This window comes from Myripristis murdjan, chromosome 5, assembly GCF_902150065.1.
Source record: "Myripristis murdjan chromosome 5, fMyrMur1.1, whole genome shotgun sequence".
Lineage (NCBI taxonomy): Eukaryota > Metazoa > Chordata > Actinopteri > Holocentriformes > Holocentridae > Myripristis > Myripristis murdjan.
In genome coordinates, this window is record NC_043984.1 from 30658481 (window position 1) to 30674470 (window position 15990).

Genomic DNA, 15990 nt, shown 5'->3' on the forward strand with positions numbered 1-15990 from the left:
TCTGAAACAAGTGGGATTATCAGGCAATTTTTTTCACCTGATTTAAGAGAAACAATATTTTAAGACTGAATATGAGACTGAAACTTTTAATTGCTGCTCTAAAAGCCTTAAAGTAATAATCCTGCTGATTGATACAGCCCGATTTCAACTTGAGCTAGTCCCTAACAATGTAAAAGATTTTATGTTGTCTAAACACCCAGTGACTGGTAGGTCTTCCCAGGGAGAAAACCTCATGCACACAGGAAGTGATGTGTTCCATGTCTCCTTTCTGTCTGGAATAAATAGGCTGGAATAAATTAACCGGTTAGTCATGGCTTAGCAGACAAAGAAAAGAGTGCCACCCACAGAATCTCAAACTCCAAGACATCACGGCACTGGACCCACTGTTTGACTAGAGATCTTTGGGAAATGCAGTTCAAAAACTAAAAAAAAAAAAAAAAAAAAAACGTGAATATGAAGCCCAGATGTCAGTGGTGATACATCATCTCTCAGCAGCTTCAGCCTAAAGCATCAATTTCGGTGTCAACCTCCAAAACTCATATTAGTCAAACCCTATTATTTATTTATAGGGAGGCATGTCAGAGATTTATCCACCCTGCTTTCCGGTTTAAAGGCTATCTGTTGGATGTGCACCATGTATTAATAGAGCCGTGGTACAACAGCACACACCCTTTCCGGGTGGGTGTGACACACACTCGACGTGGAGCAGCGAAAGGGGAGATGAAAGGAGTGAGGATAAGAACTGGTCGTATTAATTTAAAAACAAGGTCTTCTTCTAAAATAACATCTGACTTAGGAGCTTCTTACCATTGCAAATGTGTTAATATGTTGGTGCCCTGAAGTATTTATCTGAGCACTCAAGTGGTGGTAGTGAGGCTGTCTCTTTTCCCACCACTAGATGGCGGTGTTGACTAACCGTTCACTATAGATGGAAACGACAGAGACGCCACAGTGCACTGAATGTGACAGTGGCCGATGATGTGGAAAAATTGACACTGACGGTTTGGCAGACAGTTTGGTAGAACTTAATCTGTACTTTTATTGAGCAAATGGAAACAGTCCGGTCGTTGTAATGATTGATTTCAAGATAGAAACGTTAGAAACTGGCGGCGGAAACTGTACATGTTGTGCGCTGTCCTGTTTAGGGACAGGCCGAGAATCGTGATTGCAGACTGATTCATTCCTGTACACTACGTAGGAATTTGTCAGGTGTGTACAAGATTGCATGATTTTGCCCTGAGATAATTACAACACAGTAACACAATAACATATGTCCAGTAATAGGCAAAGAATAGGACACAAAAAACATATATATCAACAAAAACACAACATTAGTGTTCTCAGTGCTGGAATTTACTATACATTTCCCATGTGAGAGGTGGATTTTTTCTGGTATGTTTTGCACTGGATTTCAAGACTTATATTTTATCAAATCGAGTCTTTTAAAGATAATATACACCAAATACTGAAAAAAAATGTGCTAGGATGACCGATTTTAAGGATCTGCTGCGGTATTTTTTTTTTTTTCCAACCACATTAACAGCTGGGTAATGAAAAGTGCCCCGATTTGACTTCTAGTGCTGGAAAGGTTGTTTTTCTTTTTTTCAAACGTTCATGAATAATTCATAATTCTCATGAAAATTAACATTCAAATTGGGAGGTCAAAGAGCAAGAGGCTTAAAGAGAGGAAAGCCGAGTGCCAACCACCAACCTAGACTTGTGCAGTGACCTTTGTAGCACCTTGCCACTGCCCGATCCATACCGAACAGCTTGCACAGGCACACTATAAAAGGTGGTGAACAAAAGCAAATTACACTGGCAACATTTAAGCAGACAATATTTCGGTAAATATAAGGTTGGTAAAACATGCCAGCAGGAGGAAGCTTTCAAAACGAGTAGCAGCTTCATGGATATGGCATGCGTGTAAGCTTGCCAAAGAAATGGAAAAAGAAAACAGAAAGGCCTTTGGCAACGTATTACAATCAAGATGCTTGGATACAACTGCTGAAAGATATTACACATAGTAACGTTAGCACCATATGAAATTCTCAGTCCCTCTCTCCGTCTCTGTGGGGCTTTACATGGAGGTGGCTGTGATGAAGACGTAGATCCTGGCCAGGAACGTGGTGAACGTCCCCTGCCTCAACAGTCTCATCTCCACATCTATGAGGAAGTCTTTGGGCTCGCGTACTTGCCTCTGCAGGTAGACGGCGCCCGTGAAGCTGTTCAGCTTCCGCGTGGTGAAGTAGCCCTCCTCGTTGCCCTTGGTGATGCTGATGACGATGTGGTCGCCGGAGTAGGCAGGGGAAGGGCCAATTCGGAAGATCTGGGCAGGGATGACGATGTTGGTCTGGAAGCTGAGCTGGTAGTATGTGATCCTCAGCGGGGAGTTTTGGCAATCTAAGGAGTTGCTAGGACAGCTGAGCCGCTCACACCGGCTAGAGGGAGAGACAAAAAGCCAAGAGAGAGCGAGGGAGAGGGCTGGTGAGCAAGAAAACTGTTTGGATTGGAGCTTGACATGGCTGCCCAAATGGGACTCAATGGGACACGACAGGAATTTCATGCGTATGGGTTGGGTCAGATTTGTAGCCTTGGGTTTCAGATTTTACATTTTCCCCTACTTATTTCAACTTTTACTGGTACTGGATATACATTCTTGACATGGACATGGATTGATGAAGAAATTCATCAAAGTGACTTATTTTAGATTGAATTTTTGAATGAATTTGACTGATACAGTGGAAAGTTACATTCAGATTTCCATCCATTTTAATCTGAAGGCAGCAGGTGCTACATAGGCTGTAGTTCTAGCTGACGTTGGTCAGGTTGACGCCAAAGTTGGGCAAACTTTTGTCAGCCATGATTGGGTCCGGTTCGAGATATTCATGCCCAATTCAAGGTTCACTTTGGATGCACGCAACTTTAGGTGCTATTGTATAGCAGTGCAGAAAAACTATGCACTTCTTTCTGTGCTAGTATAAATTTTTACAACATCCAGTGGCCTCCAATTTAGCTGAATTTGATCATCCTTTCTACTTTTTTCTAGTCCATTCTTTGTAGCTGAACCTTGATTGTAAGCCCCGGTGCTGACAGGTTTGGTTTTTCCTGCGGATGTGCACAACCTCCACAGTACATGTCCGTCACATACCGGAATTCACAGCTTGAAGCAGGCCAAGCACAATGTAGTACATCACAAAAATGTGTTCGGTCGTGCCAAAACTGCCTTGAAACTCCGTTCAGATGAATCACTACAGGTACTACAGGAGGCATTTTGATCTTAGTGATCCATCCATGGCTGTCAGCTCTCCTTATGAATGATGGATGTCATTCCATGCCAAGCCAGGCCACATCACAGTGAGATTAATAAAATATCTCTTGATAAGTTTGATAAGACACCTCTTGGGGGCTGACTGCAAGGTCTGTGTGCTGTTTCTGCCCAGTGGAGCGCAGAGCGGCGAGCACTACAGAGGCTGCCGCGGGAAGCACAGGCCTGATCAAAGCCATCTGACTTCATCACGCCGGTCGATGGGAGTCATGTTCGGTTAGGAGCCAATCTCAATACCTGCCACAGATTCCCAGGTTCACAGGAGTTAACAAGGCCCTTCTGGGCAGCACGCCACACTGCAAGGGCATGCACGTTCAGCAGCTCTCACCGGCGTAACACAGGCATCGTCTGCAGAGAGGATCTGCGTAAACTACATCCCCCTGAGTGCAAGCCAATGCTTAAAGGTGCATTAAAAGTGTGCTGTGCCAAATTAAAGTTCAATAGACTCAAAAAACATGGAAGTAAAGACATAACTTATCAATGGGTCCAGCTATGTTTTTCGACCCTTGGTAATTCTGCATTGTGGATCTACAGGTGCGATTTTTAGGTGAAATTTTATTTTATTTATTTATTTCATTATTTGATTTGATTTGTTGGGATGCACTTTCAAGGCCAAAGTGACTTATAACGACACGTGGTCGCGGACAGAGAAAGACAAGCGCAGGGACACACTGACACTTGCGGTGCCCTTATATTATTTATATGGTCATTCAATGGTGTCGCTGCTGCTGAAAATACACTCCGTCAGAGAGTGTATGAATGACTTTGTAAAGATTTTATACACTTTAAAGCATTTACAAGAGAGTTCCAAGAGCTTCGTTTAATAAGAAATACCTGCATGCTGTCTCATTATTCTGCCAAAGCTGCACAGTGTTTCAAAGCTGGCTGGCAATTAAAATCTTTATGCAGCTGTCTGACTTTCATAGATTTTAAATGCTCAAAATATGTGTTTACGACTGCTGCACTTGATTGTGATTGCTTTGTTTATTAGCATGTCAACAATGACACCGTGTCACTGACTACTGAGGTCACCAGAAAGTCTATGAATTAAAAATAAACCAATAATTAAAAAAAAAAAATGAATAGCTACAGGCCTAATTTTTACTGCCACACAGCACAGGAAAAAAAACAAAAAAAAAAACATCATATATAAACTGTGGGCTGATAGGATTGCTGATTACACCCAACAATTTGGCACAATTTCAGCTTTCTGACTTTCAAAAATGCCTTTCCATTTACAGTGACACTCAGCTACAGGGGCTGAAAAAGCTTAGTTATCAAGCCAAAACTAAAAAAAAAAAAAAAAAAAAAAAAGCTAATGACAAAGCAGCATTTCAAAAGCGTTTCATGCATGGCTATTTATGGAAATCTCCCATATGTACATATTACATTTCCATATGGACACAGAGGGGAAAAAAAGAGTCACACAGGACCAACTGAAGAAGGAAGGAATTTAAGGAACTCTTCAAAAGAGGGAAATAAACTATATGGTCATAAAATGTGACTCACATGTCCGACACCTTCTTGTAGTTGGCAGGGCAGTCGAATGACAGACATCTGAAGCCTCCCTGGATGTTATAGCAGTTTTGGCCAGATGAGCAGTTGTGTGTTCCCGTAGTGCACTCATCAATATCTGGGAAAAACAACAACAGCAAACATAAATAAATACAAATTAAGATAAATGCAAGAGATTTGACCATTAAAACTTTATTTCTTCCTTATGTTTCTATGATTTCATTCTCAATGCAATCTTCGTCTGCACAGTTAAAGCGGTAAACATGATTTAAATGTTAAAATCTCCATTTTTTTCCCCCTTCTCCAGTACTCCTAGGCTTTTTAAGACACTTTGCTTTTTTTTTTTTTTTTTTTTTTTACATCCGTGGAAATCTCTTGAGCAGGAACACTAAACGCAGGCATTCCATAGAACATAAAGTCCACTAAAAATATTTTATGAAAGTAATAACACTGAAGTCAGTGCCCAATTAACTGTGCACTATCTACTTCGACCTACTTCATCTTAAATTCAACTTTAGTTTGGTTTGGGACTAATTACTGCTGTAAATGTTGGATCGAAATGGTGCGCCGTGTCCTCTTCACTGATTTTAGTTTGTTTTCCTATATACTGAACTAAATTAAAATAAATAAATAAACTGAAAAAAATGCACATTTGTAGACAAGCTTGAAGTGCTGAGTCTTGAGGGGAAAAAAGCATATAAAGAAATCATTACCAGTGACTTAAATATGCTTTAATATGTCTTGTCCAGTGGAAAAACAAAGAAAATAAAACCGCACTTCACTTTATAATGCTAAATATGAGAAACTGAGGGTATACAGAAGTTACAGACTTTAAAGTGAAGCATGCTGATATCAATTATTTCCACACTTTATTATATTGTATATTTGGTGTTGTTTCTGTACAGTATAATTACATTGCATTATATTAGTATATTGTGTTATTTTTGTTTGATTACATAATTTGTATGTAACAGATTTTTAATGAAACTGCGGAGCCCATGAAGACTCACCGGATGGTACAGCATCGGCTCATGTGGATCCAACAACAAACAATGAACAATAAACATCTGACTTTGCTTGTATTTCTCTGTTTATTGTTTTATTGTTTTACAGGGAGCCACTCGATAAACTCTGTGACCTTCTTGGCTCCTGCTGCACACTGTCTGTTTTCTTGTTTTATTATTTCCACGTTTGCTCTGTTGTGGTACGTGCAAACAAGACGAACAAAACAAAGACATGTTCACAGTAAAATCCACATCAGGTGTTCTGAGAGAAGTCTTGGACTGCAGCATTTATTTTCTCTGCCGTGTCTGGAGGGTGAATGTGAACCTCACCTCTGCACGTGCGTCCATTAGCAGACATGGTGTATCCGTGGGGAGGACAGGCACACTGGTAACTGCCGGCAACGTTGACACACTGGAAGGCACAAAGGTTCCCAATGCTCTGGGCGCACTCATCAATATCTGTCAAAACGACACATACACACACAAGAATATCATCAGTTTATCATCATCAATCAAGCAGACTGAAGAAACGGTTGCAGTAATGGGGAGAGGGCTGGCAGTGATTAAGAGATGTGCTAAATTTTTCACCCCAACAATGCACCTCTCACGTTATTCAAACATCAGTTCTTACTCATCCGGATTACAGTACAGTGGTGTGGTCAAGTGCATCAAATAAAGACCAGGACAAACTACAGTCAGTCCAGAACGACTCGCTCTGAACTGCAACAGAAAAGCCAACATCATCAGGATGCACGTAACCTTCAGCCAGTCATTGCATGATTTCTCTGCTCTGCTTTATAAGAAATATTTTATTGTCTAAAATCCCAACTCCTCTGTACCATCAGTTTTCATACAGTAGAAATGGCCTTAACTTTAACACAAGGCAGGCATCGGTGGTTGTTTTTCACCTCCTGTTTCAAAAACTAATGCAAGGCGGCGTCGCGTCGTGCACGGAGGAATAAGACTGTGGAAGGGTCTGCCGTCAGACAGCACACATTTATCAAACAAAAGTGTTTTTAAAAAGAGGCTAAAGAAACACCTCACAGCTCAGAGCACCACTGACTCTTCTAATAGGACATATTCTGCACATAATTTAGCTGATTATATCATATTAAACACGGAACCTTTTGGGTCATTTCATCTTTTTAGTTCACTGTGCACATTGTTTTTAATGATGCTACATTATTTTGAGTGGTACTAAGCCTGTAGGTTTTTTACTGACAATATTTTTGATTATTTCCGGATAGATTATGGGTAGTTGTTGTAATTATTGTTACTGAAAGGCTACTGTCGCTTGATTCTTTAGTTCTTAGGTTTTCATTATTATTATTTGGATGTGATATTTTGTGTTGTGATGTAATTTTTACTTGTGTGGACTCCAGGAAGAGCAGTTGCTGGCCTGGCAGTGACTAATGAGGATTCAAGATAAATAAATAAAATAAAAATCAGTCGCATCAGAAACCTGTGCGAGAGCCAACGGCATGTTTAAATAATGCAATGTGACATTTCCTCTTGATCATTCAGCGAAAATAATGTAAAGGTGTTGCTTTGTGTGTGTGTGTGTGTGTGTGTGTTTCTTTGTCTGGGAGATGACTGACAGAAGCTACCTCAAGGCCCTGTCACCCAAGACAACATGAAATCTATTACAGATGACAAGAGTCATGATGTTATTGATCTGCCTGTGGCGCTTATGGAAACATGGTGTCATCTCCTCTATCAGTGGAGACTAATATTAAATATTAACTCTCGTGGGCCTTTGATTTCCAGCCCTGGGATGGGATTCATGCCAGAGATAGTGTTCCTGTGTGGTTATTGTTAAACTGGCTCTGCGAAAACCATCCATGTGTTAACCCGAGTACACGGATCGTGGAGTGAAAATCAAACCTGACTGAAACTCGTCCTTTGTGCTTCCCACACCGTCTCGCTTTTCTCAATTCCCGCCAACCGCCATTCAGTTTTACGCCACCGCCGAGTGCCTCATCACCCCCGGGTCGCTCCCTCCACTTGTCTTGCTCCGACACATCTCTGCACATCTGTACCGATTCACCACTTTACTCGTATACCGGGCCGATATCGAACTTTTTTTTTTTTTTGAATATCGGATATCGACGTGTTTGTGTCTTCCCTCTCTGACATGAAGGAGGTTATTCTCTATCTCTTTCTTTTTTTTTAAAAAAAAAAACATTATTCAACAGTATCTCTCTGATCTTTTTTATATTGCATTTGAAGTATTCTATTATTCATACATGCCATTAAAAAGACATTTACTCAAGTAATAGCTTTCTTGTTTTTGTGTTTTCTTTGCATAGTGATGTTCACATTTAAAGATATTTAATATTGGCATAAAGTGTGGGCTATTGGCAGCTTCAGTTAAAAAAAAAACAAAACAAAACAAAACTTACTTTTCAAATCATAATCTTTATGTATTACGGATATTACATATATTTGCTGTTTCTCCTGTTTGGTCACATTCTCTTCACATGCTATTTCTATCTGTGCAGGTAATTCTTGGTATCCAAAATGCTCTTCACCTTTATTTATTGTATTATTTTGAATTATTGCATTACTGTCTATCGCTCCACTCTGCTTTTTGCAGTCTCTATTCATACCTAGTCTTGATTTACTCAACTTGACTTTGATTTGCCTCCTGCAAATGATGAGATTTCAGCGAAGATACCATTTAGGATTCAGCTCATCCTCCAGTGTTTTCTGGATGGGAGGAAACTCTCATTTACCTTCACAGGTGTGTCCATCCTCTTTCAAGTAGAAGCCTTGGCGGCAGTAGCACTGGTATGAGCCGTAGATGTTGGCGCATTCCTGGCTGCAGGGGTTATTGTCACATTCATTCACATCTAAAGAAGGACAAACACAGAGATGAACTGAAATAACTTCATTTTTTGCTCATTTTCATGCAGGTCTTTCCCGGCTCACAGGACGTCATGCATACTTTGAAAAACAGAAGAACTGGGTTTTAGGCATGAGCAGCGATAGCCACCATGGTTGAGCAGAGAAAGAAAAGAGCGCCACCTACATGAACTCAAACTTCATCGACAAAAAAAAAAAAAAAAAATCCAAGGAGAAAGCAGTCGCAGCACTGGGCACACTGTTTCATTAACAGGTGATTTCTGGGAGGTGCGGCGCAGGAACACCAGAGTGATGAGCGTTCACCGCCCAAGTGGAAAGAAAGTGAAAGCTTCTCACAGATTACCACTTCAATTAAATCTCCAACAAAGGTGTCTGCGGGTGTTTACTGTTACACCGGCCATGAAAGAAGAGACTTGAGTGCCTGGAAAGCGCTAACGTGAAAAGCACTAATCAAAATCTAATCATGTTGCTCCGACAAGTCCTTCTAATAAACCCTGATAAATGGAAAGTTTCACCGTTGGCTTGTGAGCAGGAATGTTCGGGGCTTGATTAAGTTCCCTAAATAATGCCTGTGACAAGCCGAGCTTAATGTGAATCACACTCCTGGTTAGAGGAGCCTCTTCTTCTTCCCCTGCCTCTACACAACCAAAGATAGACTGCCCCTAAACCAGGAAGCCATTATGTATGCATCATCAGACATCCCCTGTATGCCAGAGAATAAATTAATTTCCAGCAGAAAACAGTCCTTGCTGATAACAGATACTTGGAAAGGACTCCTACAACAAACGGTCTGCCATTAAATATCATCTCCCAAGTCTCTACTAAGCAAGCGGTAGCCTTTTGATGCTGCTGTTGTACCAAAAGCGAACATCTGCCCCCCCCCAGAGGGTATTTTGATGGTCCATTTAAAAGAAGTGGCATTTAACAGACTTTCTTACCTTCACAGTTCTTGCCGTCAAACGCCAGGGAGAAGCCGGCGGTGCAGGAGCAGTGGTAGGAGCCCGGGGTGTTTTCGCAGGTCTGGGAGCACAGGCGTCCAGGATAACGCCAACACTCGTTCACATCTGTCAGATGAGGAGAAGTCTCTCGATTAGAGGACGGACCACAGACCGGGGCAAAATGACTTTATCACCTTGTCAGCTAATTATACATGCACTAACGTACATCAGTTAAAGAGTACATGCTAAAAAGTTTTTTTTTTAATTGCTTAAATCAAAATCCAAATGCATTTCCCCTCTGGAAAACACCATATTTTGGTGATTGCTGCATTGTATACCACCAACAGGCGTACACCAAAACACCATCAGTTTTTGAACAAACATCCCACTCTTCAGATGCCAATACTATTTTCAGCGAGATAACCAGTAAGTAAGGAAAAGTTAGAGTGTTTGCACAATGACAAGGCAAGGCAGCACAATCCATACATATTGGCAATTCCCATTACCTTACATGGAAATTAAAAAAGATAAAATGATAATTGCAATTGAGTAAAACAAGGTCAGAAAGTATTACATGTGCACAAGAGTAAATAAAACAGTTCAGTACAGAGTAAAAAAACAATTTTATGAGATCAGTGCGTACATAAAGTGACAATGTGACACAAAACGGGAGAGAAAAAGAGAGAAATAAAAGGTAGACGACTTGTTTGTACATTAGCATGCGCAGGGCCCGCGGGCGTCGCCACGTCCAGACGGTGCATCACACATTAGTGTGTTGTCTGAGCATCACCGGCCTGTGCTCTGATGACATGTCAGCCTGAGAGTCTATCTATCCTCCGCACTATCAGGAGCTGGAAGTTTTATTTAAGCAAACATTTCTCAGATGCTTTGGTGACAGAAATGACCTGATTGGTTAAATATCAATGGCCGAAGCCAAGGAGAGACTCTCTTTGAATGTAATTCACTACTTTGCACATATGAACTGCAACCAGGATCAATATGAAACCAGTATAAATACAATGACTTTTTTTCCCCATTCATACAATTAGAAATCCAGAGCTACTTTGAGCCTGGATTATTATTATATACCAAACCTACTATGAGATTATGCATTTTTGTTAATATACCAGAGGACATGGATATTATGAGCATTATTCTTTGTTTTCTGATGAAGGAACACAGAATGCATGTACCTAATGTTGTTCACAGACTGTAAGATTGCAGTATGAATTTAGATCTTCTTTTTGGGTCTTTTTATATTTTCTTTTAGGGACCATAGGGTTGAAACATGGGGCTATTTGCAGTTTTTACAAAAATGTCATGGATACCAGATGGTCAGCTAAGCTCTAATCTAACAGCTACCTCCCCTATGCCCTTTGGCTTAGGGGAGGTATCATATCGAAAGAGGTTGAAAATATCAGACGCCATTCCACAGATAGAACTCGGAGGTGTTTGATCACTGGAAGGCACATAATATCCTAAATGTATTTTTATTCATGAGCTTAACATTAAACCTCGGCAAAATAACTCAAAATAACTCAAAAAAAAAAAAAAGGTATTATCTCTGAGTATTTGCCACCTGTGTTGACACACTTCCACAATTTGTCATGCTAATGCTGCACTCGTTTCAACCTGGGAGTTCATAAAAACAAGCTCTTACATGACAAATTCAAGCGGCTGCTTTCCCAGACAACACAGTGTCTGGGAAAAATGTTATTGTAGGTTGGAAATTTTGAGCTCCAAGTTGAAATGTCATGTACAGTAAGTGGGAGAAATCCTGTCCTACTTATAATTGCCACTAGGAGGACATGAACATGAACTGTTATTCCCATTGGGCAGGTTATACTCACATTAAATCCAACATGACCTGAATGAGGATTTGACCTGTAAAAAGGCGGTCTGTTGGCCTCCAGAGCAGCGCTGCTTTCCAGAAATATTTTTAGAAGTAAAACCCATCATCATCTGACAGACCTGAGAGAGCTGTACGTACCGGTGCAGACCTGGCGGAGGGCGTCATACTGGTAACCCGTCTGACAGTCACAGCGGTAGCTGCCAGGGAGGTTGTGACAGATCTGGCCCACTCCACAGCGGTGTGTTCCCGTTTGACACTCATCTATGTCTAGACAGACATGTGAGATAAAACACCTCAGTAACAACCCACTCTGAGCCCGAGGGGGTCTTCCTTTAACCCCCACCACCAACCAACACACACAAACACACGTGCACACACATCTCTTTCTCATGCTCATCGTCTGTGTGCGTGTCTCTCTCTCTTTCTTTCTCTCTTCCTATCACACAAACTCCCTCTCTCTCTTGTACACACACACCTTTCTTTTGTGTATGAGCAAGTGTCAAATAAAATATGATTGATTTTTATCTCAAATAATGAATATCTGTATTATAGGCTACTACTGAATACTACTGCTTGAATTAACAGTGCTATATATATAAAATATTTCTAATGGTCCAACCTTGCATGCACCTTGTCTTTTAGGAAACGTGCCACTTATTTGGTTGGGCTAATCAGCATAGCTTTGTAAATACTAGATTTAAATGGCAGGTTACACTATTCACACAAGTTTTGTTAAAATATTACACCTGAAATATTGCATGTAACCTGCCTCTTGCATCCTTCTAAAGATGCATTATCTTGCATCTTTCTAAAGTTCAAAAACACAATCAGAGGAGGAGTGGAACCCACACACCAGCAGGACATCAGCCTGAAAGTGGAACATAAAGGCTAAAATACCAAAATAAAAACTGAGATAGGGAAGTTAAAAAAAAATAAATTAATAAAAACAAACCATGCTCAAAAGGCTATCAGTGTTTGCAGTGAACTGAAACGTTACATTTCTTTCTTATTTTTGGTTTGCCTTCTCATCTTCACCTTTTTTGCTATCTCTGCCTCTTACTTTTCTATAACTGAGGCTGGACGCCCTCACTGGCTGGTGCTGGGGCTCGTTCTCCCTACTGATGGTGCACTGAGCTACTGCTACTGTACTCATTCTATAGGCACCGCACGCACCATATCCCATATCTTATATTTCTATCTTGCCACAGTTGCCAAACTCCAGTGTCCACGCTGCGTTTGAGCAGTAAATCTCACCGACACATTTGGCTCCATCCGAGCTGGAGTGGTAGCCCTTGGTGCACATTATGACCTTCCTCTGGCACGTATAGGAGCCCACTGTGTTGATACAGTTAAAACCTGGGCTGCATGGTTCACTTAGGCTTGTGCACTCATTTATGTCTGCAGAGAGAGACACAGAGAGAGAGAGAGAGAAAGCCAGAAAAAATTTACAATTGCACATGACAGTGATTATGGAGGAAGTAGCTGTGTAATCCTGATTGACAGACCAATCTCAAACATGACAATGTCTATTTTCCTCCAGTAATTTCAACAGAACAATTACGCAGTCAAGTATTTACTCATTTCCATCGCTGGTGCGCAGTACGATCAAATAGATTGCACAATATACTGTAGAGTCAATATTATGTGCATATAGTCATTTAGATCGGGGACAAGATGATGGAAACATCACTTTAAAAACAATTTGAACTTTGAAGTAGTTAAATGACAATTACAAAGGCAGCAACACAGCTGAGTCACATTATGAATGCCAATTAGCACTATGTGTCAGATTTGAAAGAGGTGTGATAATCACCGCTCTCATACGTTATGCAGCTCGAGGCGGCTCGCAGAGTTACAAAGAGGCCAGACAGTGCCAGAAATGCAGGTGCATCAATCACAAAATTTGCAAAATTATTTAATGCGGTGAGAGAAAACAGTCTGGAAAAATCATAATATTAGTCAAACAGAGACTGCATCGGCAAAGAGGAGCAGTGAAAGCTGCACCTTGCCAACGGGGACAGATGGACATGAACATTTCCAGTCAGGTTTATGCTTGGAGGATGTCTAATGATATGAGCAGGCACCTTGTGGAGGTCATTAGGTTAGATGATTGCTCTGTATGATTGTATGTTGACAAAGGAATATGAGGCCAGGAGCATCCAAGGGTGCAAACACCATTCCCCTTATGATGTTTTTTTTTATATTGTCAGACAATAATGCCTCTGTACAGACTGCTAAACAAATTCAAGAGTGGTTTCATGAACACCGGGATGAAGTCAACCTCTGTCATGCCCCGCATCAGAGGATGGAAATGCCACTGAACATTTATGGGAACTCGATTTCTGAAACAGAGGTTGTTTTTCATGAAGAATCAACCACACACAGCTCAAGATGCAAGATGAGGAGGAGTGAGGTTGTTATGATAGGACAGAGTATAGCCCCAGTCCTTATTAGCCACTTGATATTCATATAATGTTAATCATTTTATCCACTCTCGGCTGCATGACAGTGCTGCTGTTACATTCAGGGCCAGTAGAGGGCAGCGACGATCTTACCGATACAGTTGCCATGGGAGTCTTGTGTGAAGCCGGTGAGGCACTTCTGTTTGGGGTTACACAGGAAAGAGCCCTCTGTGTTCTCACACACGGAGCCAACACCACAGTTATGGGTCCGCACCATGCATTCATCAATGTCTGTAAGGAAGGGAGAGATTCCACATTTGTGGGATAAACACAACCTGTGTGAAGGGCCAACTTGGAAAAACAGAGCCACCTATGCTGCAATCACTGCCAAAGAAATCTCAGAGGGTTAACCAGCTGTCAAGTCTCGCAGATGCAAACCACAAAATTATTCACAGAACATATATGAGCGCAGCACGGAGAGTCAGGGCTTTCAACTTGTTAACAGCACAGTAGATGGCACTGTGGCTCAAGGACAGAGTAACACGTGAAGCATCACAGAAAAACTTTCAGAGTGTCAATGTTTAACTTGAGGAAAAATTGCCGCCATAAAACCATAACTTTCTGCAACTCCTGTAATTAACAGAATTTGAACAGAACTCCTTAAATGACAGTTATTGGATCTCTTGAGCGATGGATGCAGCTTTAAGTGTAAGATTTGCTCTTGCCTCTTTGCACCGCGGGCCCCGCTCTCAGGAGCACATCTTATTGGGCCCTCTGAGATTGGTCCCGGGGGAACATAGCGGGAGGTCTTAATTTGGGCTTTTTCATCCAGCCGTCATCAGAAGGGTACAATTCCGATGTCAGAGCAAAGATTTCCACTTTCTTTCATGCAACTAATTAGTTTTTTCCCTGCTAGCTGGTCGGCTAAATATTACCTTCATTATCTAGCTACATTGATTAGTCCTCCCTGGTGCCAAGTGCTGATGACACAAGTCACGGAGCTTCAAAGTGCCTCACCACCCACACATGCTGCCGTTCAGGGTGATTATCTTGTCACACACTGAAGCCGGGCATCTGCTAGGGCACAAACATCACCACTGGGACCAAAAAGTGAAAACAAACCTTAACACCGCCTCAATCACAGATCAGAATAATGCCTCAGAGCCCTACCCCTCCGTGTTGTCGACACTTTCATTTCACTGGGTGGCATTCGCTGTCGGCACCGCTCTGCTGTGGCAAACTGAACACACACTCACCAGCAGCCACCTCCTGATATAAACCCTGAGCTGAAAAAAAATGATTACCAAAAAAATCTTTAACACTACATTTTCTCTCATTTACACACACTGCGCCGAGGCTTTGTGTAAATCTTCCTGTTGCTAATGTGCAATGTGCTCTCATCTGCCCAAAGATTGGGGAATGAAAATGAGCCGACTAAATATATCCCTGAGGAAGACAGAGAGATTTCTGCTACCGCGCCTCATAGAAAACAAGTGTCTGCAATCAGTCCTACCTAGACACTCCAATAGCCTGATTGTGTTCTGTTATTTGTTATGTAGTGCACTGCAGTCCTGCATTCATGGGCTTCTGGGCTTCAGGAGGTCCTGAGGGGCCATTTAAGGACAAATTATTTTGAGTTTCAAAACCAGAATAGTCCCCGCATGCATGGGCATCCATTACATTGTGCTGCAGTGTGTGCCAGGGGTGTTGAACCTCTGTACAATTGGTTATTTCTGTTGCTGGATCCTCCAACTTTAACTGAATTGCTAAGAAACGGGCAAAACTGAGTATAACAGTCCAACCCAAACAGGAGCCTTAGCCTCACATGAGGGCCATGTTGGAATATACAGTGACAGTACAGCATACAGTAAGGTGTGAAATACACAGCAAGTGATGTTTAGGTTTAGTGGTTGCTATGGTTTTCGAATGTGGGTTATGGGAGTGTGCGAAGAGACTGGTAATGTGATGTGGCCTGTTTCTCCTGTTTCTCTGGTGAGTTATGTTGCTCACACTGTGTTGTGCTTCTGTTTTCATCACCAGCATTTCATCATCACATCGACTCGTTAAGCGAAGTTGGAAATAACTTTCT

The 15990-nt window shown here is 41.5% G+C and overlaps 1 protein-coding gene across 2 annotated transcripts in view; it reads right to left on the reverse strand.

Moving 5' to 3' along the window:
• Positions 1-1050: 1050 nt before the first annotated feature.
• Positions 1051-15990, reverse strand: part of fbln2 (fibulin 2) — a 55329-nt gene continuing 40389 nt past the window's right edge. For both annotated transcript variants that reach the window (XM_030052643.1, XM_030052642.1), the window contains 8 exons: positions 14055-14192; positions 12754-12897; positions 11638-11766; positions 9648-9773; positions 8580-8696; positions 6175-6303; positions 4835-4958; positions 1051-2438 (listed from right to left, as the gene is read on the reverse strand). In XM_030052643.1, the coding sequence (XP_029908503.1) occupies positions 2078-2438; positions 4835-4958; positions 6175-6303; positions 8580-8696; positions 9648-9773; positions 11638-11766; positions 12754-12897; positions 14055-14192 (1268 nt within the window). In that variant the 3' untranslated portion in view covers positions 1051-2077. The remainder of the gene's footprint in view (positions 2439-4834; positions 4959-6174; positions 6304-8579; positions 8697-9647; positions 9774-11637; positions 11767-12753; positions 12898-14054; positions 14193-15990) is intronic.